Source organism: Anolis carolinensis, unplaced genomic scaffold (genome assembly GCF_035594765.1).
Source record: "Anolis carolinensis isolate JA03-04 unplaced genomic scaffold, rAnoCar3.1.pri scaffold_10, whole genome shotgun sequence".
NCBI lineage: Eukaryota > Metazoa > Chordata > Lepidosauria > Squamata > Dactyloidae > Anolis > Anolis carolinensis.
In genome coordinates this window covers 17,982,628-18,009,062 of record NW_026943821.1, presented here as the reverse complement: position 1 = coordinate 18,009,062, position 26,435 = coordinate 17,982,628, and the positions used below count along the sequence as shown (strand labels likewise).

The 26,435-nt window shown below is 38.9% G+C and overlaps 2 protein-coding genes and 1 non-coding gene across 4 annotated transcripts; all 3 read left to right on the top strand.

Annotated features, from left to right (window-relative positions):
- The first annotated feature begins 1,391 nt into the window (after positions 1–1,391).
- Positions 1,392–11,279, top strand: stx12 (syntaxin 12). The gene is made up of 9 exons (XM_062962474.1): positions 1,392–1,629; positions 4,482–4,551; positions 4,987–5,086; positions 6,065–6,202; positions 6,733–6,776; positions 7,238–7,343; positions 8,249–8,321; positions 9,149–9,231; positions 9,409–11,279. The coding sequence occupies exons 1-9, from the start codon at positions 1,521–1,523 to the stop codon at positions 9,499–9,501; spliced, it is 816 nt and encodes a 271-aa protein (XP_062818544.1). The 5' UTR covers positions 1,392–1,520; the 3' UTR covers positions 9,502–11,279.
- A 3,629-nt stretch (positions 11,280–14,908) lies between these two features.
- ppp1r8 (protein phosphatase 1 regulatory subunit 8) lies at positions 14,909–26,343 on the top strand. 2 transcript variants are annotated; one of them, XM_016998235.2, is made up of 7 exons: positions 14,909–15,062; positions 16,933–16,993; positions 20,335–20,488; positions 20,892–21,112; positions 22,036–22,180; positions 22,393–22,457; positions 23,661–26,343. In XM_016998235.2, exons 1-7 carry the CDS (start codon positions 14,992–14,994, stop codon positions 24,012–24,014), a joined length of 1,071 nt encoding a protein of 356 aa, XP_016853724.1. In that variant the 5' UTR covers positions 14,909–14,991; the 3' UTR covers positions 24,015–26,343. The 2 variants fall into 2 exon arrangements, with proteins under 2 accessions (XP_016853724.1, XP_016853725.1); XM_016998236.2 differs by lacking the exons at positions 14,909–15,062; positions 16,933–16,993 and adding an exon at positions 17,011–18,619 and having other exon boundaries at positions 20,335–20,512.
- Positions 18,268–18,433, top strand: LOC134293896 (small Cajal body-specific RNA 1). The gene has a single exon (XR_010000870.1). It is a non-coding gene; the product is annotated as a small Cajal body-specific RNA 1 (non-coding RNA).
- Positions 26,344–26,435: the final 92 nt, after the last annotated feature.

Genomic DNA, 26,435 nt, shown 5'->3' with positions numbered 1-26,435 from the left:
TCCTCCCAACAAAGGATTCCCCGGGTAGGGAGCAGCCAGCCTTTGGAGCTGCAAGACTATTCAATGGCTGTTTGGTTGTGCATTTAAGTAAATCAGATCTAATTTGCCAAATAGTCACTGTTGAATGTTTTTATGTTGAATGTTTTTATGTTGAATGTTTTTATATTGTGGAATGATATTTTAAATTGTAAGTCGCTTGGAGCACTCTGGTGGAGAGCGACTAATTAAGAAATAAAGTGAAGTGAAGTGAATGTTAATCATGGCGGCCAATTGCAACAAACAAGAGTTTTTTTCTCCCACTCTGGACATAATTCTAGATATATAAACCCCACTTGCCCAGTTTTCAACAGACCTCACAACTTCTGAGGATGCCTGCCATAAATGTGGGTGAAATGTCAGGAGAAAATGCTTCTGGGACATTTATTTATTTATTTAATACATTTATATCCTGCCCTTCTCACCCCGAAGGGGACTCAGAGTGGCTTACAAATTAAATTTACATACAATATTATATTATTAGCATAGCACAATACTGGTAATAAATTACCATATTGTACTATATCTATTGTAATATTGTTAATAATATTACATGTAATATATAATTAATATTATTATATTGTATTATTAGTATTATATTGTATTACAAAATAATATTATTAATATTACAGTAGAGTCTCACTTATCCAACATTCGGTTATCCAACATTCTGGATTATCCAACACATTTTTGTAGTCAATGTTTTCAATACATTGTGATATTTTGGTGCTAAATTCATAAATACAGTAATTACTACGTAGCATTACTGCATATTGAACTACTTTTTCTGTCAAATTTGTTGTATAACATGATGTTTTGGTGCTTAATTTGTAAAAATCATAACCTAATTCGGTGTTTAATAGGCTTCTCCTTAATCTCTCCTTATTATCCAACATATTCGCTTATCCAACGTTCTGCCGGCCCGTTTATGTTGGATAAGTGAGACTCTACTGTATATGCATATACAATGGCCATACAGCCCAGAAGACTCGCAACAACCCAGTGATTCCGGCCATTAAAGCCTTCGACAACACACAGACTTCACAACTTCTGAGGATGCCTGCCATAGATGTGGGCAAAACGTCAGGAGAGAATGCTTCTGGGACATGGCCATAAAGCCCGGAAAACTCACAGCAACCCTCCCGAATTTTTCTTTTCTGACTAAAGAGTTTCATATATGAAAAAACCATGACCTGGCTCTCTGGATGTTCCGAAGCAGAAATGACTAAGGCCCACAACACTGCGTTGCTATGGCAACCGGCGAGACGCATGCGCACATGTCTCCTCCTTCACCCTGCCGTCACGGCCTCAGCCTAAGCAGCGACGAGCGGTCACTTCCGGGTTTATTTTGTGCGCCTGCGCGGAGACGGGAATTGGCAGAGTTGTGTTCTGCGCGTGCGTCGCTTTCAAGGTGTCGGCTGCCGGGCTCGGTTCTTCTGTTTCTCTTTTTCTTCGAGCTGATTTCCAGGGCTCCGGCTTCGACCATGTCTTACGGGCCGTTGGAGACTTACAGGCCCGGGGGCCTTCCGCCCCGGGACTTCAGCGCCATTATCCAGACCTGCAGCACCAATGTCCAGCGCCTGGCACAGAGCAGTGAGTCAATGGGACGAAGATGCAGCTTTTATTTACATGCCTAAATGGGCCAACTTGGGCCTTCCCTTCAGATGTTTTGGACTTCAACTCCCAGCATTCCTCACAGCCTCAGGCCCTTTCCTTTTCCCCCTCAGCCGCTTAAGCGGCTGAGGGGGAAAAGGAAAGGGCCTGAGGCTGTGAGGAATGCTGGGAGTTGAAGTCCAAAACACCTGAAAGGAAGGCCCAAGCTGGTCTATATCTGCACTGTACCTTTAAGAAACTGCATTTCAGTTTTTGTGTAATTTAAGGTCTGAAATGAAGTCTTAGAGCCCTTCCACACAACCCTTTAACCTAGAATATCAAAATATCTGCTTTGAACTAGGTTATCTGAGTCCACACTGTCATATATTCCAGTTCAAAGCAGGTAGTTGTCGGATTTCCCGCCTTAATATTCCAGATTATATAGCTGTGTGGAAGGGTAAATCCTTATATACCAGTAAAAACCCTCATCCCCAGAAAATAAGACCTAGTAGAGGTTTTGCTGAATTGCTAAATATAAGGCCTCCCCCAAAAGTAAGACCTAGCTAAGTTTTTGTTTGGAAGCATGCCCAACAACCAGAACACCAGAGCATTATTATTATTATTAAACTTTATTTGTACCCCGCTAGCATCTCCCGAAGGACTCGATGCGGCTTACAAAGGCCAAGGCCTCAACACACAATGTAGCAATACAAACAAAAAGCACATTAGAACAATTAAAACAGTATAAACCACAAGCAATAACAATACGCTAGAACACAATAGAACTGGGAATAGCATGCAGGATCGGTAAATATATGTACCATGAAGTGTTGTACATGGAAATATTGGTAGTAACAAGAAATTCTTGATAGGATTCAGTTTGTCTGGTTATGCTTGTTTGTGATGACAACTACTGTACAGTATATAATAAATGTTCAGTTTTTTGTTCAACAATAAATGTGAATTCTTCTTCATGGAAAAATAAGACATCCCCTGAAAATAAGACCTAGCACATCTTTGGGAGCAAAAATTAATATAAGACACTGTCTTATTTTCAGGGAAACATGGTACAGTAGAGTCTTACTTATCCAACATAAACGGGCTGGCAGAATGTTGGATAAGCGAATATCTTGGATAATAAGGAGGCATTAAGAAAAAGCCTATTAAACATCAAATTAGGTTATGATTTTACAAATTAAGCACCAAAACATCATGCTATACAACAAATTTGACAGAAAAAATAGTTCAATACGCAATAATGTTATGTTGTAATTACTGTATTTATGAATTTAGCACCAAAATATCACAATATATTGAAAACATTGACTACAAAAATGGCTTGGATAATCCAGAACCTTGGATAAGCGAGGCTTGGATAAGTGAGACTCTACTGTACCAGTAAAAACCCTCACATAGTTCCATTTTTTTATTGCACCTGTAATACAGCCAGCCCTCAATATTGGCTGAGGTTAGGGGCACAGGGCCCCAGCTTATTTATAGGTAAAGGATTTCCCCTGACGTTAAGTCTAGTCGTGTCCAACTCTAGGGGTTGGTGCTCACCTCCATTTCTAAGACAAAGAGCCGGCGTTGTCCGTAGATGCCTCCAAGGTCATGTGGCTGGCATGACTGCGTGGAGCACCGTTACTTTCCCACCGGAGCGGTACCTATTGATCTACTCACATTTGCATGTTTTCAAACAGCTAGGTTGGCAGAAGCTGGGGCTAACAAGTGGGCACTCACCCCGCTCCCCGGATTCGAACCGTCAACCTTTCGGTCAGCAAGTTCAACAGCTCAGTGGTTTAAACTGCTGCGCCATTGGGGGCGGTTGCATAAATAGGCTGGACCTGAACCGTATAGGGCTTTGATGGTAATAACCTGCACTTTGAATTAGGCCCAGAAACATATAGGCAGCCAATGGAGCTGCTCAATCAAGTCCTAAGTCTGGCTTGGAGGTCTGTAGTAGACCTCATCAGCAACACTCCTTTAGTTTCTTTTCCACTTTATTTTTCCCCAGATATACGCAACTTGGCTTCCAATACTTGATAAGCTCCCACCTATGCAAATACTGCCCCAGATAACTCAGTTTAAAGCCCTCCTGGTCAAATGTGTGAGGTTCCTAGCAAAAAACATTTCTACCAACCTCTGGGAGGTGCAAGCTATCCCTTGCCAGGAACCCAATTTTATTAAGCCTAAAACCATGGTCCAGGAAGCCAAATTGTTTCTATTGGCACTATCTCTCTCTTCCTGGGTCGCATCCTTGAACTGTGAGAACAGATGAAATGATGACATGGACACTACAGCCCTTGAGTTTCCTACCCATAGCCTAATAATAATAATAATAATAATAATAATAATAATAATAATAATAAATATACTTTATTTATATTCTGCTCTGTCTCCCTGAGGGTACTCAGAGTGGATTACAGGTACATATATGGCAAACATTCAATCCTATGTGATCTGCCCAATAAACATATGTGATCTGCCCAGGGACCAAAATGGTCTGTGGGATTGACAAACTTTGTCAGCCTCTGTTTTGGAATCATTATCTTTACAATAGCAAGAGGTTTTTTATTTTCTGAATCTGACAATATATTTTATTCATTAAAAGACGACTTTATGCTGCATGAAATAATTCAATATATTGGGATGTGTGTTGGCTAGTGAAAATGCATTTTGAAATACATTGCAAACTTGAAGCACATTACCAAAATTGAAGCCAATGTAATCTATGTTCAGATAAACATAGTTCGTATCAGAATATGGGTTGAACAATATTTTCTTAGCAGCACCTGCTTAATGGATAACATTTATGGCAAATTGATAACAGATCATTACTTTTGCTTCTGTAGCATCTCAGATAAAGAACTTGATGAACCAGCTGGGAACCAAACAGGACTCTAGCAAACTGCAGGAAAACTTGTAAGTATGATCAATTTAAACAATCCTTAACCTGAGCATTGTAGTGACAAGGCGGAATACTTGCTTCTCCCCCACATAGAGCTAAAGTGAGAGAGAACTTTCACCCCAAGCCACATCCCCAAAGTCAGGCACAAGGTCTTAATGTTGTGAGATTTCTCAGCCAGGTGGAATGGCTTCTGGATAACAGTTGGGCAAAGGTAAAGTGGCCTCTTTTATAGCCTGATATAAAAAGGCTGTCAACTTAGGAGTGCTTGTTTACCTCAGTAGCATGTGAAATGTTAACATTTTGGGACTCACAACAGGGATTGTATGGCCATCACAACTCACTGCATAAGGAAACTAAACAAAAAAAATGGGTAACATTCTTCCAGTTCTGACATAATGTTACCATTTTAAAAATCTAGAAACCAAAGCTAAACAATGCATTTTTCATAGGCAACAGTTGCAGAACACAGCAAACCAACTCGCCAAAGAGACAAATGAATACCTGAAGGAATTGGGTTCCCTGCCACTTCCTTTATCTACATCGGAACAGGTTTGTGAAGCCTTTCTGTAGTTTTGATGGATTGAAAGGAAATTATTTTTTCTAACAATACTTGTCGTTATGCTTTTAGATATTTAAGAGTACAGGCATGTTTGATGGGTGTTAGAGTCTGCTTTCAGGCCACTTTCATGCCACTTCCAGAGGAGCCTGCCTAGATAGGAGCATCATTTGTTTATTTACGCAGTGCCCGTCACCACCAGTGAAGGTGCTCTGCACATGTCCAGAAGCACTCTGACCGATGCTACTCCTTCTTCCCCTGCTTTCCCTCTCTACCTTTCTCCTCCACTGTTATTCTCCTTATTGCTCAGTGTTTGTTTTCGTTCTTAGTAAGCTGGGTATGTATATATCTATATTTATTACTACTACTACTATTATTATTTGTGTTTTAAGGGTAGTATGATTTTATCTATGCAATTCACCTATACTGTACCTCACCTCAAGCCTTGCAGAGAGGAGGGTAACAAATAATAATAACAACAACAACAACATCAACACAGCCCAACAAAAAAACCCTTGGTGTCTTGGTTTTTAGGCATGTTCCTGGAATTATTTGGGGCACTGAATCAGAAAACTGCTTTGGAAAGACTGCATCAGCTCTAGTTTCTTAGATAATGGTTATCATGGTTTTGTATGGGCTAACCCAGGCATGGGCAAACTTTGGCCCTCCAGGTGTTTTGGACTTCCACCATTCCTAACAGCCTATCAGCTGATTGCAATTTATGTATGTGTCTGCATAAGTGGTTGGTTTAAACTCTGGTTTGTTAGTGAAACTGAATTACTGTGTAGCGAAATGATACAGGTCTAAAAAGTGTCACCAACATGAAAAGCTTGAAAAGTTCTGCTCTAGAGTTACAGTAACAAATGTAATCTGTTTGGGCTAGAAATAAGGAAAGGAGAAATGTAAGAAATTGCTGACTTTACTTTGATAGTGTTGGTACAATAAGTGACAAGTCAATTTTTGTTTTATAGCGCCAGCAGAAGCTTCAAAAGGAACGCTTAATGAATGACTTTTCTGCGGCCTTAAATAACTTCCAAGCAGTTCAGAGAAGAGTGTCAGAGAAAGAGAAGGAAACCGTAGCCCGGGCAAGAGCTGGTTCCCGACTCAGTGTAAGTTGTTGGCCAACGCATTACTAAAGGAAATGTCTAGTTTTGATGCTTCATTGAAATGTAACTACTTTTTTGAAATTTGTTTTGCAGTGTATCTTATCAATCTGACCATATTTGGTTCTAGTTTTTGCCAGATTCCATCCCTGCATAGTCCTTTAATGTTCTTCTTTTATCTAGCTCTCATCAAAATGTTCCATGAGAAGATAAGCAATATCAAAGAAAGTGAAGCTTTTACATTTTTATTTTTTAAACAGACTTACTGTACAGGGTTACTTTGTTTACTGACCTGGAAACCTGGTCTAAAAGACACCTTGTGGGTTAAATAAAACTGAGTTCATTTCTCTCGAGACATAAGATATCGCAAAATCTTCTGGTGTGTGTGTGTTTTTTTTTATATTATGTCCATTGAAATCGGTAAGAAGTGCAGGTTAGTGTTGGTACTAAATGTTCTTATTGTTACATCACATTCTCCCAATCTGTTGTAATACAAATCCTGCCTTGCCTGACTTAGAACCAATTTTTTTTTACAGGCAGATGAGAGGCGCAGGGAAGAACAGTTGATGTCATTTGACAGGTAATATATTTTGCTTTGAGAAAGCCCTTACCTCTATCCCTTCAAATACAAAAATATTCATGTTTCATCTTATATTAGGAAGGAAGACATGCACAACGTATAACTCATTCCTGTTGCAAATACTTTTCAAACCTTTGATTTTTAGCAAGAATGGCTGGATTCTGAAGGTGCAATTAAGTCATTATATATGTGATTATATATGTGAGATGTATCCTAGGCTCATGTAGCATTACAGTGAATTCAAACAATATTGGACAACATTATTTTACAATCAAAATGCACTGCATTCAATGACTGGATGCCCTACAGCCTCCATAAAATCTAACCATCATGGCCAACCATCATGGTGAGTGGGGGACTATGTGAGCTGAAATCATAGTCAGTTGAAGGACACCCAATTTATGAAGACTACAGCTGCAGTTATCAGAGGTGCAAATTGTTATTTCTCATTCTACCTGCAGCAATGAAGAATGGAACCAGATGCAGTCTCAAGAAGAAGATGTGGCAATAACAGAACAAGACCTTGAACTAATTAAAGAGAGAGAAACTGCCATTAGGAAAATAGAGGTAAATGGGATAGGATTTTACATTGTTTTGTTGAAAGAAGTATTAAGATAGGCATACCGAAGAGCTGGTGTCCTTTTGAAGCCAAGTCAAAGCATATATGTATATGTGGTGGTCATGCATATGACATTTATCTGGACAAAGATTTTTCTCAAATGAGTAATGCCAGCAAATGTTAAAAAATAAAGCCTTCTCCAGAATTAGAGAGAATGTATTGCAAATCTTCATCAGAGAGAATATATCGCTCACATATAAGAAACTGATAGTTGTTCTCAGGTTGGCAACCAAATTGGAGCTTTCTCAACATTGAAATGATACCTCTCAATTATTACCATTTCAGTAGAACTGAAGAATTTGGTCAGTGGCTTAATGAAAATTTTACTAGTGCAATTAAATGAAAGAGGAACCAGTTAGAATGCCGTCTTTGAAGTTCAGTAACATAAACGTATAGAGTTGGAAGTACAATCTAATCAATTTCACAGTTAAACAATTCTTACCTAGTCCTTTCTGATGGATCTTCTATTAATCATTTCCCATTATTTAACATGGCATTATAGCTGTTTGCATGGCATTTTTACAATGTTTATGCAATCCTATTAATTAAATAAATATTATAATTTATTTATTCCTGATTAAGTATCTTTATTAAGTGCCTGTTTGTTGTATTTTTAATTGATTGTTACTGGTCATAAGTTGCAAAAAAGTGGCTTTTTAGGAGCTCAAATAGCTGTAGGAAGAAAATGCGCAGAAAAGACCTATCATACAAGCATAACACTATCTGTTGATTATTTAGAGTTAAGGCACATTAGAGAATTATTCATTTTGCCTAGTTTTCATTTCATCATAATTTCCCTAAATATATGGGTGATATAGAAAAATACAATAAATCTTTGCAACATTCCTGTCAGGCAGATATCCTGGATGTGAATCAGATATTTAAAGATTTGGCTATGATGATCCATGATCAAGGAGACATAATTGGTAAGTGTATACCAGCATTTGCTTCATGTTGGCTAAAGCACTTCATCTACACTTATACATTTTAATGTTTTTGGTTGTCCAGGTATCTTGCCAAGTTTCATTTGACATGGGGTGGGGGGGAATCTGCAGTCAATAGGTAAGGCAATATAGTTTGAGCTGGGAAAGAACAGGGCTTCAGCTGATCCCAAGGCTGCCCTACAGCAGACAAGATAAACACCAGCTTCCTCCAGAACCTCTTACAGAGCAGGTGTAGACAGCACAATAGAAAGAAGAACAGATAATCCTGTCTTCCAACAATCCAAAGCATTTCAAAAAGCAGATATATTAAAAAATGAGTTGTGGCTGATGAAAAAAAATCATTTCTGGATGCATTTTAGAAGAATACTTTAAATGATCTCTAGAAATTTCAAAATGTTTTTGTTTACTTTTGCAATGCTTTATTTGTTTTCGCATAATTTCTAGAAGGCTGTGTCCCTTCTTCCTTCTAGATGTGCCTCTGAAGGTGATGAGACAGAGAAATCCATTCTTAGAATATGTGAAAACATAAGCTGGGTCATATACAGAGATATGACCTGTAAGATAACCTCAGACTGGAAGGGAGTGGTATTCTCCCTGTTGCTATCCTCAGTTAATAATCAGGCATAGCTGTTTTCCGTCATTCTTATAACAGGCCACTAGTTATCATGGATGAGATAAGGGATATCCTTCATTCCTATCTGGGTATCTCTGATATTTTTTTGCAATCGTTTTGTAGTGTGACACAGAGTTTACTCTACTCTGTAAGAAAGTCATACATCTGATTTTGTTATTGTTTCTCTTATGTACAGATAGCATAGAAGCAAATGTAGAAAATGCAGAAGTCCACGTGGAAAATGCCAATGATCAGTTACAGAGAGCTGCTTATTATCAGGTAACACGTCTGCAACCGTGTTTTTATTGTCGCCTAGCAAAGAAACAAGAAACCACGTCATACGTGAAAGTTGTTTCTATTAGCGTTACGATTTTTAAAAGTAGTTTTCCAAGCTCTGATTGTTTCTTTTACCATGTTCTTAGTATAGATTTTTCTGTTTTTGTTTTCTCTTAATAGAAAAAATCTCGTAAGAAGATCTGCATCCTGATTACTGGTCTGACTGTGGTTGTTGTAATCTTGGGATTACTGATCTGGTACACAGCACATTGAAATGTTTTACATGAAATTGAATTTGTTATTGTTGCTTTTTCCCCACCAGAGAAAAATGGATAGATGGGCCTGTGGAATGAGTTGATTATGAGATGGAACAAAAATCTGTTTTTCTCTAGTAGTTGTACTATATAGAAGCTAACATGAAGATAGGTAGTTTGTGGTCTTAGTAAACCACGAAGGCAGTATTTATCAGTTAATGTAAGGTTTTTTTAATGTAACTGAACTTATCTTGTGAGGTATTTTTTTGTTTAATATATTGCCATTTTGAATGTAAAAGCGTTAACAAGTGTGATAATCTATATGATTTTATGGCATATGCACTACAGATGTAACATTTTTAATATGTACTTCCTTTTTACAAATGAATTGCATAGGAATAACTACCATGAAGGGCAAAATCCAACCAACTCTCTCGTACAAATCTCTTGTGATCCAAAGTGCTACTGAGGTCTGTGCTCATACGCAGTGGGCATCTATTTTTCTTTTAAAACTGTTCCTGGGCTACACCATAATATTAGTGTAGGGAATATGTGATATTCCATGTTATGCTGCAGTTTCAGTTCCAGCAAGAACATCCAATGTCAGTTGTTTATGAGAATTGCAATTCAAAAATTTCTCAAGGAGCTCATGTTTCCCATCCTTCATGCACTGCTTCTGAAGCTTTAGATGCTGTTTTATAAGGCAGCACAGTGGGCTCAGAGACCACTCATGGCATACAGAAGTAAATGTTTTCTATATTGCAGGATTTTTAAAAACTTGTCAAAAGAACTTAAGCACCTCCATTTAAAAATGGCATACATAGTGAAAAATGTTGGGGTCATCTGGGTTTGAAATCAAAAATGTTCTTAGTAATAACTAGTTTAACTAGCAAATAGTTTAGTGTTTTCTAAAAGGCCTTCTCCTGATTACATTTCTGTGGTGACAGTAAATCATTTAATAGTGTCCAAACTTATTGCCCAGTGAGATTGTAACTGTTGATGGGCTTCTTCTCAGCGGTGGACCGGTAGCACATGTATTGAACACTACCATTTATGAATTTGCACAGGGTTTCAAATAGGTGATAACTAAGGTAGCATGGAAAAGTCAGCCATTTCATTGAAAATGAAGACACATGCATACACTTATGTCCTTCTGACAGAAAATTTCTGATCTTTCTAGTAGTTGTCTGAAAATTATCACTTTTCTCCCTATTGTTTGCAAGAAATGGCTTTCAAATACAGTAGAAAACCATGAGAATGGGCTTGTACTCACTCCATTTCTTCATTTCTCACATGAAAGGAGAAAATGGCATATTTTAGTACAGAAACTATAATCAATTTCTTGATTGTTTCCCCTATTTTGATAAAACTGAAATCTCCATTCCTTAACAATAAAAGGAAGGTTTAAGTTTCCTTCTTTGTGTATGACGGGTTCAGTGAAGCGAGCATATAAACCCATGCACTTTCTAAGATGGAAACCTGGTTTCCTAATGTAACCTACTTTGAGACTTTGATTGTTCAGATTTGATATTAAAATAACTGGGAAAGCTCTTAGCATGATGCCACTCCTCAGACATAACTTCTTGAAAAGGTTCTAATTGAAAGTTCTGTATAAAGAAAAATAGCTACATCTTTTCATTGACATGCATCTTTTTTTTTTAGAAAAAATTATGAATTTAAAAATATTAAACTGTGAAAGTTGGTGTTGGAGAGGAATGATGCCCTCAGTTGCACATCTTTCTTTGCACTATTTCTGTCATTCCATCTTCTTAACTACAATAAACGTTTAAAAAAGTATTTGACGTTATCTTTTCTTTGGGTTCACCATAGATCTGGGTTTTAAAAACTCTTAAGTGCCTGGGGAAATTGCTGTCTTCATGTATGATAATGTTCAAATATCATCAGCATCATAGGCTATAATTAATGGCCATAAGTGATGGTAGAAACCTATTTCGGATCCACATGGTCTTTCGCAATGAGGACATAGATTTCCAGATGGAAAGCGGTCCCTACAAGGGTTTGCTTGATGCATTTTCCTCTTGGCACATTTCTTCCCTTTGCCCTGCTTGTGCCACTTCAAAATCCACACCACTGTTGGTAACATCTGACCTCCAGTTAGAAGCTTGAGAGCCAGGGCTTCCCAATGCATCTGTAGCAGGCATCCTTAGAGGTTGTGAGGTATAGTGGAAACTAAGCAAGGAATGCTTATACAGTAGAGTCTCACTTATCCAACATTCACTTATCCAATGTTCTGGATTATCCAATGCAGTCTGCCTTTTAGTAGTCAATGTTTTTGTAGTCTTTTCAATATATTGTGATGTTTTGGTGCTAAATTCATAAATACAGTAATTACTACATAACATTGCTGTGTAATGAACTGCTTTTTCTGTCAGATTTGTTGTAAAACATGTTTTTGTGCTTAATTTTAAAACCATAATGTAATTTGATGTTTAATAGGCTTTTCCTTAATCCCTCATTATCCAACATATGCGCTTATCCAACGTTCTGCCAGCCCTTTTCTGTTGGATAAGTGAGACTCTACTGTATATCTGTGGACTGTCCAGAGTGGGAGGAAAGTGTGTATGTTGCAATTAATCACCTTGCAGCTTCAAGGCTTTTCAGCCTGGCTGATTCCTTCCTGGGGAAATCCTTTGTTGTGAGGTGTTAGCTGGCACTCTAACAACCATCATGTCAGACTACACAAAGAAGCCATTGAAATCCACACGCGTGGGGACAATTTCAACAGAAAGGAGGAAACCATAAAAATGAACAAAATCTGGCTACCAATATTTTAAAAATTGTAAAATCAGGACAGTAAATAAAGAATAACACCCAGAAGACAGGGGAATTCCGGACAAGACACAATCAGGGTCAGCTAACACATCCCAACAAAATATCGCCTCAGGCAGGAATCAGCCAGGTAATAAATTGCAACACTTCATCTCATCTCCAGCAGAAGTTACTTTGTTTCCTATCCATCTGGTGTAGCTTAGCCGGTGTGGTATACCATCTCCATATGACTTTGTATACATATTCTTTTAATCTTATTGACAAATTCTTAACCACTCTCCACTTTAGAACCCTTTTCCAATCGAGATCCGTGGCATGCATAAAGGGACATATTTTCATTTATGGTGGGAATGCCCCCAGGTGATCAGTTTTTGGAGTAACATATTTATAGACATCAATAACATTATAGGTTTAAACATCACTCCGGATGCGAGGTTAGCATTATTAATGGACGCCACAAAGTTGAATTTAGAAATGGAAAAGAAAGAATTGGTAATTATTTTACTCACAGTGGCGAGACTTATAATTGCAAGGAACTGGAAGGTAGTAACCAATCTCACACTGGAAGCATGATATGGGGAGGTATGGAATGTAGCTCTAAATGATAAATTATCAATGGAAATGAGGGTGTTCAGGGGAAAATTAATAGATCTGATTTTGATTTATACTGGTCAGTTTTTATTAAATATGTTCTTGAAAGTGAAAAAGGAAAACAATACAACTTGTTGGTCAGGAATTTTTAATTTTTTTTTCGTGTCAGGAGCAACTGGAGTTGCTTCTAGAGTGAGAGAATTGGCCGTCTGCAAGGACGTTGCCCAGGGGACGCCTGGATGTTTTGATGTTTTTACCATCCTTGTGGGAGGCTTCTCTCATGTCCCTGCATAGAGCTGGAGCTGACAGAGGGAGCTCATCTGTGCTCTCCCCGGGTGGGATTCTAACCTGACAGCTTCAGGTCAGCAACCCAACCTTCAAGTCACTTAGTCCACTACGCTATCTGGGGGCTCCTAGGAATTTTGGATATTACATTGGTTTAATGGTAGAATTATAAATTTTATGGTAAATGAAATGATACTCTTGTAGATGAAGGGAGAGATAACGCAAAGAAAGATCCTTTTGAGAGGCCAAAAAGTCCAGTTTATTATTTCAGCTGAGTCCCTGGAAGTGGAATCTCTTCCAAAAAAGCTTTCCAGAGAGACGATCAAGGCGTGGACTTGCCTTATATACATTTTCAGACAAAGAACATGCTTCTACATACATCTCGTCATTAGTACGTCACTTCACATGCTTGCATACATGGACATAAATATGCACAATCAGCATTTTCCTATCTAAGTACTCTTAAAAGCATGTAGCAAGTCGCAGACACAAAGAGAGATCCATCAAGAGGCCACTCTTGGCCTGTCAAGCTGTACTAGGAACCAATTCACACTGGAATGTATAGATAACAGGCCCCCCTTCTCCCAGCTTGTCCTGTCAGCTTGTGCATCCCTAAAATCTAACACAGAGAGAGTCTGATTTTTCTACATTTCACTGGTTCTAATGTGCATACAATATACAGTAGAGTCTCACTTATCGAAGCCTCTGGATAATCCAAGCCATTTTTGTAGTCAATGTTTTCAATATACAGTAGAGTCTCACTTATCCAACACTCGCTTATCCAACGTTCTGGATTATCCTACGCATTTTTGTAGTCAATGTTTTCAATATATCATGATATTTTGGTGCTAAAGTTGTAAATACAGTAATTACTACATAGCATTACTCCGTACTGAACTACTTTTTCTGTCAAATTTGTTGTATAACATGATGTTTTGGTGCTTAATTTGTACAATCATAACCTAAGTTGATGTTTAATAGGCTTTTCCTTAATCCCTCCTTATTATCCAACATATTTGCTTATCCAACGTTCTGCTGGCCCGTTTGTGTTGGATAAGTGAGACTCTACTGTATCACGATATTTTGGTGCAAAATTCATAAATACAGTAATTACTACTTAGCATTACTGCATATTGAACTACTTTTTCTGTCAAATTAGTTGTATAACATGATGTTTTGGTACTTAATTTGTAAAATCATAATCTAATTTGATGCTCAATAGGCTTTTCCTTAATCTCTCCTTATTATCCAAGATATTCGCTTATCCAAGCTTCTGCCAGCCCGTTTAGCTTGGATAAGTGAGACTCTATGTCTAAAAATCCATATTTTTTAGTTCTTCATCAATACTTGTTCAGGCCTTGGTGGTGGGGTTGTTGTATGAAAAAGCTCACTGTTGTATGTTCTTTCACTGTAAGTTATTAATGTATGTAAATAAAAATTAATATTAAAATCAATTAAAAAAACTAAATTGCACCACTCACACTTGCTTCAAACAGACAAGAGTTTGTCGAAGGCCTTCGACATGAGTTCTTTCTCCCACCCTGGACTTTCCATAGATATATAAACCTCACTTGCCTAGTTTCCAACAAGCTCTGAGGATTCCTGGGCGAAATGTGAGGAGAGAAGGGCCATACAGCCCGGAAAACTCTCCGAAACCCGAGGAAGGAGCTTTCCCGCGCTTTCGCCGGTGACGTCACCACAGAGCCAGCTTGGTCTGTCTTCCAGCCCAGCCTTTTCCTCCTCGCGCGGTGCACGCCGGGTCCCCCTCCCTTCCTCCCCCCTCCCTCCGGGTCCCCCAGACTCCCGGCCTGCCCCGCGCCAGGCTGAATGGGGCAGAAGCAAAATGGCGGCGAACGCGAACTCTGCCGGCGGTGGTGGCGGAGGCGGCCTCCCGCTCTTCGACTGCCCGAGCTGGTGAGGCAGGAGGCGGCGCAGGGCGGGAGGAGGGCAGGGCTCCGGGTGGGGCGGGGCAGGTGCTTTGGGCAGAAGCAGGCCTAGTTCCGCCGCGGAGGAGAGGGAGAGGGGCCAGCAAGCCCCCTCCCCTCAGATTCATGCCCTGCGCTGGATATGTGCGGAGGCCTTTTTAAAGGCTTTCGAGCATGCGCAGAAAAACCCCACTTGCCAGGAAACAGCCGGGTTTTGAAGCTGCAAGGCTATTCGATGCTAATCAAAGTGATCAATTGCAACATTCACACAAGAGTTCCGAACATTCCACAGATATATAAACCCCACTTGCCTAGTTTCCAACAGACCTCAAAACCTCTTAGGATGCCTGCCATAGATGTGGGCGAAACGTCAGGAGAGAATGCTTCTGGAACATAGCCATACAGCCCGGGAAACTCAAAGCCACCCAGTGATTTGTGCCATAAAAGCCTTTGCCAACACATTCAATAACCACTCTGTTGATAGGGTTGTTGTATGTTTTCCGGACTGTATGGCTATGCTCCAGAAGTATTCTCTCCTGACGTTTCACCCATATACCTCACAACCTCTGAGGATGCCTGCCATAGACATGGGTGAAACGTCAGAAGGTAATGCTTCTGGAGCATAGCCATACAGCCCGGGAAACTCAGCGCCACCCAGTGATTCGTGCCATGAAAGCCTTCATCAACACATTCAATAACCACTCTGTTGATGGTGTTGTATGTTTTCCAGGCTGTATGGCCATGTTCTAGAAGTATTCTCTCCTGACGTTTCACCCACATACCTCACAACCTCTGAGGATGCCTGCTATAGATGTGGGCGAAACGTCAGGAGAGAATACTTCTAGAACATGGCCATACAGCCCGGAAAACATACAACAACCCTGTGTTCCCGGCCATGAAAGTCTTCAACAACACACTGTTGATGTTTCATACATGATTAAAAATGTACACTGAGTTTATACACAGAGGCATCCTTTTTGGTGTATACAGGAAAATCAAGCTTATGTATCTGTGGAAAGTCCAGGGTGGGAGGAAGAAACCCACAAGCATGTCAGAAACCCTCATCTTTGACGATACTGGCAGGTGCTTCATAGAGCCAAAGTTCAAAACATATAGATGACCACAGGCTAAGAACCACTACTGAATAGCATATTACCTCAAGGGAGATTCCAGTGCAATCCCAAATAATGTATTTATTGAATTTAATTTTAAAGCTGTTTTAACTAGTAACTGTACCAAATCTTAGTGGCAGCCAATTCCACATGAGTTGTGTCATCTAAGAATAATATTCACAGCAGTCTAAAGGTGATGATTAAGTACTAAATGAAACATAATTTTTTCACCAGATTTCTAAATTCCAGTATTTAACTTGTGTTTCATTACCTGCTTAAATATATAGTGTTGTTGGAGCTACAGTTGTTGCACCTCTTCAGAAACAATGTGAGAGGCGGATTTTGTTTTAATGATAACTTTTGATTTGTTGGGGAGCCCCGGTGGCACAGCGGGTTAAACCGCGGAAGGTTGGTGGTTCGAATCCAGGGAACGAAGTGAGCTTCCGCTATTAGCCCCAACTTCTGCCAGCCCAGCAGTTCAAAAACATGCAAATGTGAGTGGATCAATAGGTACTGCTTCTGCAGGAAGGTAACAGCGCTCCATGCAGTCATGCCGGCCACATGACCTAGGAGATGTCTATGAACAACACCAGCTCTTTGGCTTAGAAATAGAGATGAGCAACAATCCCCAGAGTCAGACACGACTGGACTTAATATCAAGGGAAACCTTTGCCTTTGATTTGTTGATAACTAGATAACTAGAGGTTACAATTCCAAAACCAAACCTGCCTCTGTTTTGTTTTCTAGGGCAGGAAAGCCTCCGCAAGGGTTGCACCTGGATGTAGTCAAAGGAGACAAACTTATTGAGGTACGAAAATAAATGCAAAGCATTTGAACATGGACCAGGATGATTCATTTGGCACTGGGTAGCTGTAGAAATACTAAGTGGTAGAAAACACAGCAAATAGCTCACATATTTTCTTCTGCCTTTGTGTTCCAGAGTATCTGAGCACTTTTGGTGATATCCCAAGCGCCTTACTATGTTTGACTAACAGTTTTATATCCAAGTACCCAAACCACTAGAAAAAAGACTGCCATTGCATAGATGTGCTATGTTTTCCTCTCCCTAACCCTTTTCTCAGGCAACTCAATTCAATCTGAATCCAAAATGTCCTAAACAGATTAGAGAGTTTGGTCAAAACAAACAAAATGTATTTCAACATGGGAAAATGTACAACTACATTTAGGCAGAAAAAAATGAAATGCACAGATATAGGATGAGTGATAATTTGGCTTTAAAACAGTACATGTGAAGGGGATCTGGGAGTCATAGTAGACCAAAGTTGAACATGAGTCAATAGTGTGATATGGCAGCTTAAAATGCCAATGTAATTGTAGGCTTCATCAATAGGAGTAAAATGTCGAGGGAAGTAATTGTAGGCTTCATCAATAGGAGTAAAATGTCGAGGGAAGTAATAGTCCCACTCTGTTATTTTTGTTTGGTCAGCCCTCATTTGGAATAGTGTGTCCAGCTCTGGGCACCACAATTCAAGAAGGATATTGACAAGCTGGAACATGTACAAAGAAAAGTGGCCAAAACGGAAGCCAAGTCCTTTGAGGAGTGACTTAGGGAACTGTGGATGTTTGACTTGGATAAGAGAAGGTTAAGAGGTGACATAATAGCCATGTTTAAATACTTCAAAGGATGTCATATTGAGAAGGGGGCAACTTGTTTTCTGCTGATCTGGAGATTAAGACATGGAGCAGTGTGTTCATACTACAGGAAAAGAGATTCTACCAAATCATAATCTCCCATTACATCTGAACCAGGAAACCATGCTTATCAAACAATGATTTATGATCCTTGCTTGCTCTATTCTGGTAATCCAGTTTAGACATAATGGGAAACTATAACTACTTGAATATTTCCTGGATTAATTGAAACATGTCAAGTAGGCAGGAGGTACAAAATGTCTCATGTATATCCCAGCTTACTAAAATGAGAACAAATATCCAGCTGAACTGTTCGTGGATGAATTATAAGTAATCCTGGGAATATCTCTTGAGCTCCATAAAATTGTAAGTAACATAATATAAATTGGCAGTTGCAAATAATGTACTTTTTGAAATTCCTACAGGTTTAAGCACTTGATACTAACCAAGCCATCTCTACTTTTGTTCTCTTATATAGAGTGCAGAAGTACAACTAGTGATTGGCTGGGTCTAAAAAGTGCAACATGAAAGTAAGCCATGTGATTAAGCTCAATGTGTGCAGGATCACACTGGGTTATAACACAGCGGCACATACGAATCTGCATATGACTGGGTACATCTACGCTGTAGAATTAATACAGTTTAACACTACTTTAACTGCCACGACTCAATGTTATGCAGTCATAGTTTTACAAAGTCTATAGCATTCTCTCTCAAGTAGTCCTGGCACCTGACTTGAAGGAATGCACTCTCCACCAACAAAAAATAATAATCAAAACAGGTTTGTATCCAAATGCCCCCAGTGTCTATGGTGTGAGTTTTCTGGGCATTTAGAGACATTTTAATTTCACATCATTTTGTTTTGACCTGTGGGAGGTCAGGGGTGGGGTTCTAAATATATTGTAAAAGCCTTCTGCATATACCCAGAGATCATTTCCAGCCAGGAGGCCACAAAAATGGGCATGGGTCCTGTGGGCCTTACGTTGCACATCCCTGAACTAAATGTTTGAGTGCAAACTTTACTTGTAACTCCTTTAGCTGTTTTTAAGGGTGAAGTTTATGAAAATACTCGAATTAGAGGAGGAAGTACCATAAGTAATTCCTAGGTTGTGTATTCAGCATCAGGGCTGTTTGCTGATAATACAAATACATGATAATTGGTTTTGTATCAGAAGGGATGTTTTAGAATAGGTTGATGAATGGAAAGCCAGCTAGTAAATCATGTATACATCTAGAGATTTTAATTTAAAAATCAACCTAAAGAACCAGGATCGATTCACCTATGGGACATTGTATGAGTACTGTACTTTCACTCTTATAAAAACAGGACCATACCTTTATCTGAGAGTGGCAAAAAGCAATAGCTTAGTCCGTCCCAGGACACATGTTATTTGGGTTAGGTGTCATTCTGCCAAATGTTCTTTCTCCGAAGACTGCAGCCAGAGAGAAACTGGAAATTGTATATTGCTCTCTTCTCCAACCTTGAATAGATTTAATCTTCCACAGACAAGAAGAGAATCTAACATTAAAAACAAAAGGGGGGCATCTATTTTGAATTGTCCAATCTCATCTATTATGAGGAGCACAGAAAGGCTGAAGTGTGGGATTTGTGTTTGTTTGTTTGCCTGGTAGTAGAAATCATAGCGGGAAATATTATCTGAATGTAACTATAATGTCTTTTTTGTACATCAGATGACCTTTTGTTATAGCATATGGTTCTTATTCTTAATCTTCCCTCCTTTTTTGACTATAATTGTGAATGCACATGACCATTGGTCAGAGCATAAATAAATTGATTGATTGATTATTATTGTGTATTTTTAAATATTGTATCATACAAAGGACAAGATTGAGGGGTTTTTTTTCTTTCTTTCTTTCTTCTTTTTTTTCTTTTTTGCTTCACAGTTAGCATAACCTAGTTCTCTCTGAGGTATGTGAATTGTAGCTCTTCAGACTACAGGCAGGAGTTCATGAGTGGAAGGCTTTCCTCTGGAAAGAGACATTCCTACAGAAATCTGGTACATTAGGGAGATTGCTATGCCCACACCTTTGTCCCTCCCATTTTCGGTGAGGAGATAATGATAATTGGTTTGAAGGCTTTCTTGTATGTTGACATTTCCAAGACAGGTAATTCAATTGGCAGTACTAAAAACAATCCAGGCACAAAATAAGATGAAACAGAATAGCTGTATAGAAGATGAAAAACAGAGAATTTTTTTTCACATATAAAATGTCTCACCATGGGATCAGCACTTATAAAAAAATGGTGGGGGTCTTTATCCTTTTGCTGCTGACAGTTAATGTGGTGGTTTAGCATTTCAAAGGGAAACAGCCTCAGTCTAATAAGTTTGGAGTTCTCTTTCTGGATGGGAGTCTCTTCTCCCTGCTAATATGCTCCCCTTTAGTATAAGGTTCTCTCTGGTTTTGTACTTGGCACAGAAAATACGGGGAAAAGTGTGAGTTTTACATTGCTTTCTGTCTGATATCTTACTACAGAAACTAATCATTGATGAGAAAAAATACTACCTTTTTGGGAGAAATCCTGACCTTTGCGATTTTACCATTGATCACCAGTCATGTTCTCGGGTCCATGCTGCCTTGGTCTACCATAAACATCTGAAGAGAGTTTTTCTGATAGATCTCAACAGCAGTAAGTTGACTGATAATTAACCAGGTAATATACTTGGCTTGTATGGGAAAAGAAGGGAATGTTTGGGATTAATTTTATGAGATTTTGATTCAAGCTTATTTATCTTCACGTTTTACTGTCAAAGAAAAGCATTAAAATTAGAGGGCACTGGCTGTTTTAATTATAACCTTGAAACCCTGAGCCAAATGAGCAGTGGAGTATAAGTTCTACTTATGGAGTACCAGAAGGTGGGTTTCTTTTGTCTTGTGAAAGCTTTTTGAAATCTTGAGCTATAAAAACAATTAAAGTAAATTAAGCTTGGGAAGATGGAATTCTAACACTTACAGGAGCCCAGTGTGGATTTAAATAAGATGCTGGTAGTGAATGGTTGGTATTTCTTTTGTTTTTATTCCAAAATTGTTAGCACATGGCACATTCCTGGGTCATATTCGGTTGGAGCCTCACAAACCTCAACAGATTCCCATTGACTCTACAGTTTCATTTGGTGCTTCCACGCGGGCTTACACACTCAGAGAAAAACCTCAAACGTTACCCTCTGCAGTAAAAGGTGACGAGAAAATGACCAGTGAAGATGATGAGCTCAAAGGGTTGCTTGGTTTACCAGAAGAGGAAACTGAATTAGATGTGAGTATTTCGCATGTGTCATGTCTTGTAGAGAGAATTCAGGTTTTGTGACTGAAATTAAAGCATCAACGATAGCACTAAAGCACATGTATCAAGCTGAAGACTTGTGGGCTGAATGGTGCCCACCATGTCATTTTATGTGGGTCTCCAGATGCACAACTCTTGTATTCTCCATCATTAGACATCATGACAACTCCCATCAGCTCTACTGATAGGAATTGTGTTGCAGTAACATCTGGAAGGCTACAATTTGTTCTTCTTAGTCAGGAGAATGGGGTTTGAATGCAAATACAAGGCTCATGAGTATGATGTCTGATAATAAACCATCCTTTAACCTTTCCCCAACCTCAGAGCCACAAATGCTGTTGGGCTGCAATTCCATTATCCACAGTACACATGGTGGATAATCAAAAGTGATGGAGTAAAAACCCAAATGGGGTAAAAACTAAAGAGCACCATGAAAAAAAATATAGTTGGCCCTCTGTATCCACAGATTCTCCATCCATGGATTTAACACCCCTTTGGAGACAACCATTATTATTATTATTAGTAGTAGTAGTAGTAGTAGTAATAGTAGTAGTATATTTATTTATACCCCGCTTTATCTCCCTTGAAAGGAACTCAAAGCTATAAGACTGATGTGGCCTTCCATGAAAATGAGTTTGACATCCAGGCACTAAAGAGCGCTAATTAGCATTGAATATTTATAGCATATTTCTGTGGAAAACATAATTTTCATGACTGGACTCGTAGGCCCCTCTGAGTTAAATATCTATTCCTTGGTTTAGCATCATCAGCATTATTCTCCTTCATCCTTGTAATTATGTCTGGTAAGAGCTTGGAGATGGGAATGGAAGAGAAGATATAAATGCTTTAGTCTGAAAGCGTATACTGTGTTAATAATCTCCTCTTGGGCTTCTTAGAATCTGACAGAATTTAACACCGCACACAACAAGAGGATCTCCACACTAACCATAGAAGAAGGAAATTTAGATATCCAAAGACCAAAACGGAAACGGAAGAACTCAAGAGTAACATTCAGTGATGATGATGAAATAATCAATCCAGGTGTGTACCGGCAGCCTCCGGGTTACGGACAAGATTGGTTCTCTAGGTTTGTTCTTAATTTGTACGTAAGTCAGAACACGTACATTTTTAAAGTATAAGGGCTACGTGAAGAATGTAGTCATTCTTTATTTGGGAAAGGATAAGGAATACTGACTATCTTTAAAAATCAATTTTGAAATAATGATTGCTCCTCAATCTGATTGCTCATACAGAGGATGTGGACCCTTCTGTTGGACGTTTCAGAAACATGGTACAGACTGCAGTTGTCCCAGTGAAGGTAAGCTGCTGAATCAGAACAGCATTGCAGCCAGTTTGGTGCCTTCTGCCATAGAATTGTACAGAATTTTGAAATATTAAAAGATGATGCCTGACACTTGATTACATTAGGAGACAATTTAAGACCTATCTCTTCTGGCAAGCCTACCCAGTCAGTTTTTAACAATACATTTTAAACTCATGTCCTGCATTTACTGTATTTAATCTTTGTTCCATGTATTTTCACATATAATTTCATAGAAATACATTTTAATATATGTATTTCACCCCATATGTTTTACCCCACCCTTACCTTTAGCTAAAAAGTGATCCTAACCAGCATTCGGTTTTAGTTTGTATAGTTCCTGGCTTATTATTGTATACAAACCCAGAATTGTGGTTTCGAAGGAATTCTAGTTGGACAAACTACGTAACAAGCAAAACAAGGAATTTGGCTTTGTTAATTTAGCAATTTACTTGAGGGTTTTTTTTTAAAAAAAAAACATTATTACTTATATTATCATCATCTTACCTATATCTCCTCAAAGCAGGGTATAATAACATAGTTAAAATACATAAATAAAAACAAAATAAATTCCAATTTAAATGTTATAGTTTAAAATTGCCTAGATAGGCCAGCCAGAAGAGATGCCTGGTTCATATGTAAATACAAGCTAAGATTTAAGAAAAAAATACACTGAATTATAATTAAAACTTTAAAAATCCAATTGCTTTCTTTCTTTCTTTCTTGAATTAATTTTTATTTACTGTTAATTGCACCTAAAGATTTCTCAGCACCCTGCTAAGATTAAAGATTTAAAAACACAAATTTTGCCCACAGTCTTGTAATAGTGCAAAAAAGTGGATTAGAAACACACACATTCAGGCGTTCTTGCAAGGCCCAACATTAATGTGAGCTGGATTTCATACTTGGAATTCACATGTTCTACTATGTTTTAGGAATTCTTACAATTTTATCAGATGGGATTTTATGTGTGTTGTTGTTTTTATACTTATGTTGCTGTTTATATGCTGAGGTACTGTTGTTTTATGCGGCACTTTGAAGTGCTTCTGTGAGCCGCCCCGAGTTCTTTTGGGGAGATGGTGGCAGGGTATAAATTAAAAAATATATATTTTTTATTATAAGGAGGAGACAACAGTAGTTCCCCTCCTACCCCTTATATTGGGAGATTTTTGTGTGAAACAGATTCCTTTTTCTCTACAGAAGAAGCGCATGGAAAATGCTGGGTCCCTGAGTGTGGATGAAGCTGCAATGCGGCGGATGCAGAACTTTCCCTACAGCGGGGGATTGTACGGTGGCTTGCCTCCCACTCACAGTGAAGCGGGCGCTCAGTCTCATGGCATCCATGGCACAGCTCTCATTGGAGGGTTGCCCATGCCTTATCCTAACCTTGCCCCAGATGTGGACTTGACTCCTGTCGCTCCTTCAACAGTGACCATGAACCCAGCTCCAAACCCAGCTGTGTTTAATCCCGAAGGTGTGAATGAGCCGAAGAAAAAGAAGTATGCAAAAGAAGCTTGGCCAGGCAAGAAGCCCACCCCTTCTCTCTTGATCTGAGAAGTTTGGCCTCTTCTAGTGGGTGGGATAGGACCAACTAGCCGTTGGAAGAAAAAAAAACTGTACAAGTATATTGGCAGCTTTGAGACTCGAATCCTAACTGTGTATGTCATACATAGCTCAGTTACAGGGCTGAACTCCCTTCCAAAGAGTTCTGCCAGGGTCAAGAAAAGAAAGGCAAACATGTATCTTCCACTCCCTGCAGAACCACACTGCCTAGCAGCCTTTTCTTCATTACCCTTCCTTTACAGACCCATTGCTGATTTTGTTTTGACTTTATTCACACATTTAAAGGACATTGTCAGGTAATTCACAGTAAATCTTTACCGTTTTTTGCAGCGACATAAATTCAAAACTGTTAGGTACTGATTGTATTCATTTGCAACCAGTTGGTTTTGGACTAATACGTTTATTCGACAGCAGATACGTTCTAAAATAGCACTTTGTCAAGCTTTTATCAAATAATTTCCATGTAAGTAAAAAGCAGTAGTTTGCTTTTATAATTCAAGATCATGAGGTGGTTTCAGTCTAGTGTACTTTTTTATGTGCATTGTAAACATGCATCGCCATTTTGAAAGGGAATGGAACTGAGTGAGCAGTAAATTAGAATGGAAGAGATGAATTTCTCCTTCGCATCATAGATTGAAAGCATCAAAAGTATGAGAAAAGGAATTGAATTGAATTTGAAATGGTATAGTAGTCCAGCAGAGTTTTTTCCTGACAAAAGAAATGACAGAATAGTGGCATTTGACCAGTATTTAGGATGCGATTAGGAATACCCAGAAGTGACCTGTATGGTTTGTTTGGCCTATGCCATTATCTGTGTGTCATCTATTCTGGGGTCACCCAAAAGCAGCAGCCCAAGGAAAGTCACCCAGTCTCTGAAATTTTATAACGTGTGCAGTTTAGTCAGATAGGGATGTGGCACAAGTTAAGTTTCATGATGTCAGCTTTATTGCATGACAATTTGATCTTTTGACTTCCCTGTTTGAGCAAAAATGAATTTAAGGCAGCAAGTACTTGGTTTCAGTCCTCGATATTTAGTACACATGAAGGTAACATTGAAGTTAGAGCTAGAGTTCTGTGGTGTCTTTGTTCAGTATCCAGACTCTAAACACTGTGCAGACGGTTAAATCACAGTGTTGGACTGACCTCTTCTTGGTTCTGTGTATTTAAATGGAGTTAGACTTGCTTATCCCATGACAGGCACAGCCTCCGCAAGTCCTTTGATGTTGATTTTATTAGGAAAATGAACCAACTTGTAAGTTGGGTTGTTGTGTGTTTTCCGGGCTGTATGGCCATATTCCAGAAGTATTATCCTGATGTTTTGCCCACATCTATGGCAGGCATCCTCTGAGGATGCCTGCCATAGATGTGGGTATGTCATACCTCACAACCTCTGAGGATGCCTGCCATAGATGTGGGCGAAACATCAGGAGAGAATACTTCTGGAACATGGCCATACAGCCTGGAAAACACACAACAACCCTGTGATTCCGGCCATGAAAGCCTTCAACAACAACTTGTAAGTTCTCATTCAGCTGTTGAAATCAGTGGAATTCTTCAAAAATGTTCAACTCAGATAGGCTTGCCTATTGTTTCAGCAAGATTACCTCTCTCCAAAATTACATTTGCCCCTCAAAGTACTGGTCCAGACACAGGCTGGGGGCCAAATAAATCATTGTAATTGCTACTTGCAGGAGAAAAATATGAAACAGTATATGTTACCATATTGGGAGTCAGTGGAATGAATAGAAGTGACTTCATTTCTGCACAACCTGCTTTTCTCTTTTTCATCTTATAGTGTACATGGGGCCCTTTGTGAGGATGACACTGTTTCTTTATTGTGTGGTTATATAACATCATATACTCAGTTGTGACAATGAATGGCTTATAACCTTTAGTATTCCATATTCCCGATCCTTGGTTACTTAATTTGTGATATGTTTAGTTAACGCTTTCCATACAATAGAGCAGTTCTTTGCTCTGTGATTGGCTCTTCAGAATACGATCAGTTTAAAGCAGTTGAGCTTTCCCTTGCTGGATTTTAAAATATTTTTTAAAAGTGACTGTTTTGCAAGGTACATATGTTGGGATTTTATTGATTGCTGATCTTTAGCCCTTCATCTCCCCAGGATAATGCAAACTTTTAATTTTAGATCTGTGAAGCCAAGCCTGGCTGATACTGAGCATCGGGGAGGCAGGGTAAAACAAGTGGGTCTCTGTACAGACGTTTGTACATTTGTGTAATAGGCCTTTTCACACTCAGTTGAGCTTTTTACCTGTAACCTTTACTACACTGTAAATTAAATGAACGTTTTGCCAAATAGTTTCATGTTCCCAAATTTTACATTACAGTCAAGAAAATGATCTTGTTGAGTTTCCACTTCCATTTTTAACCTAAATAGCTCCATTTTCCGA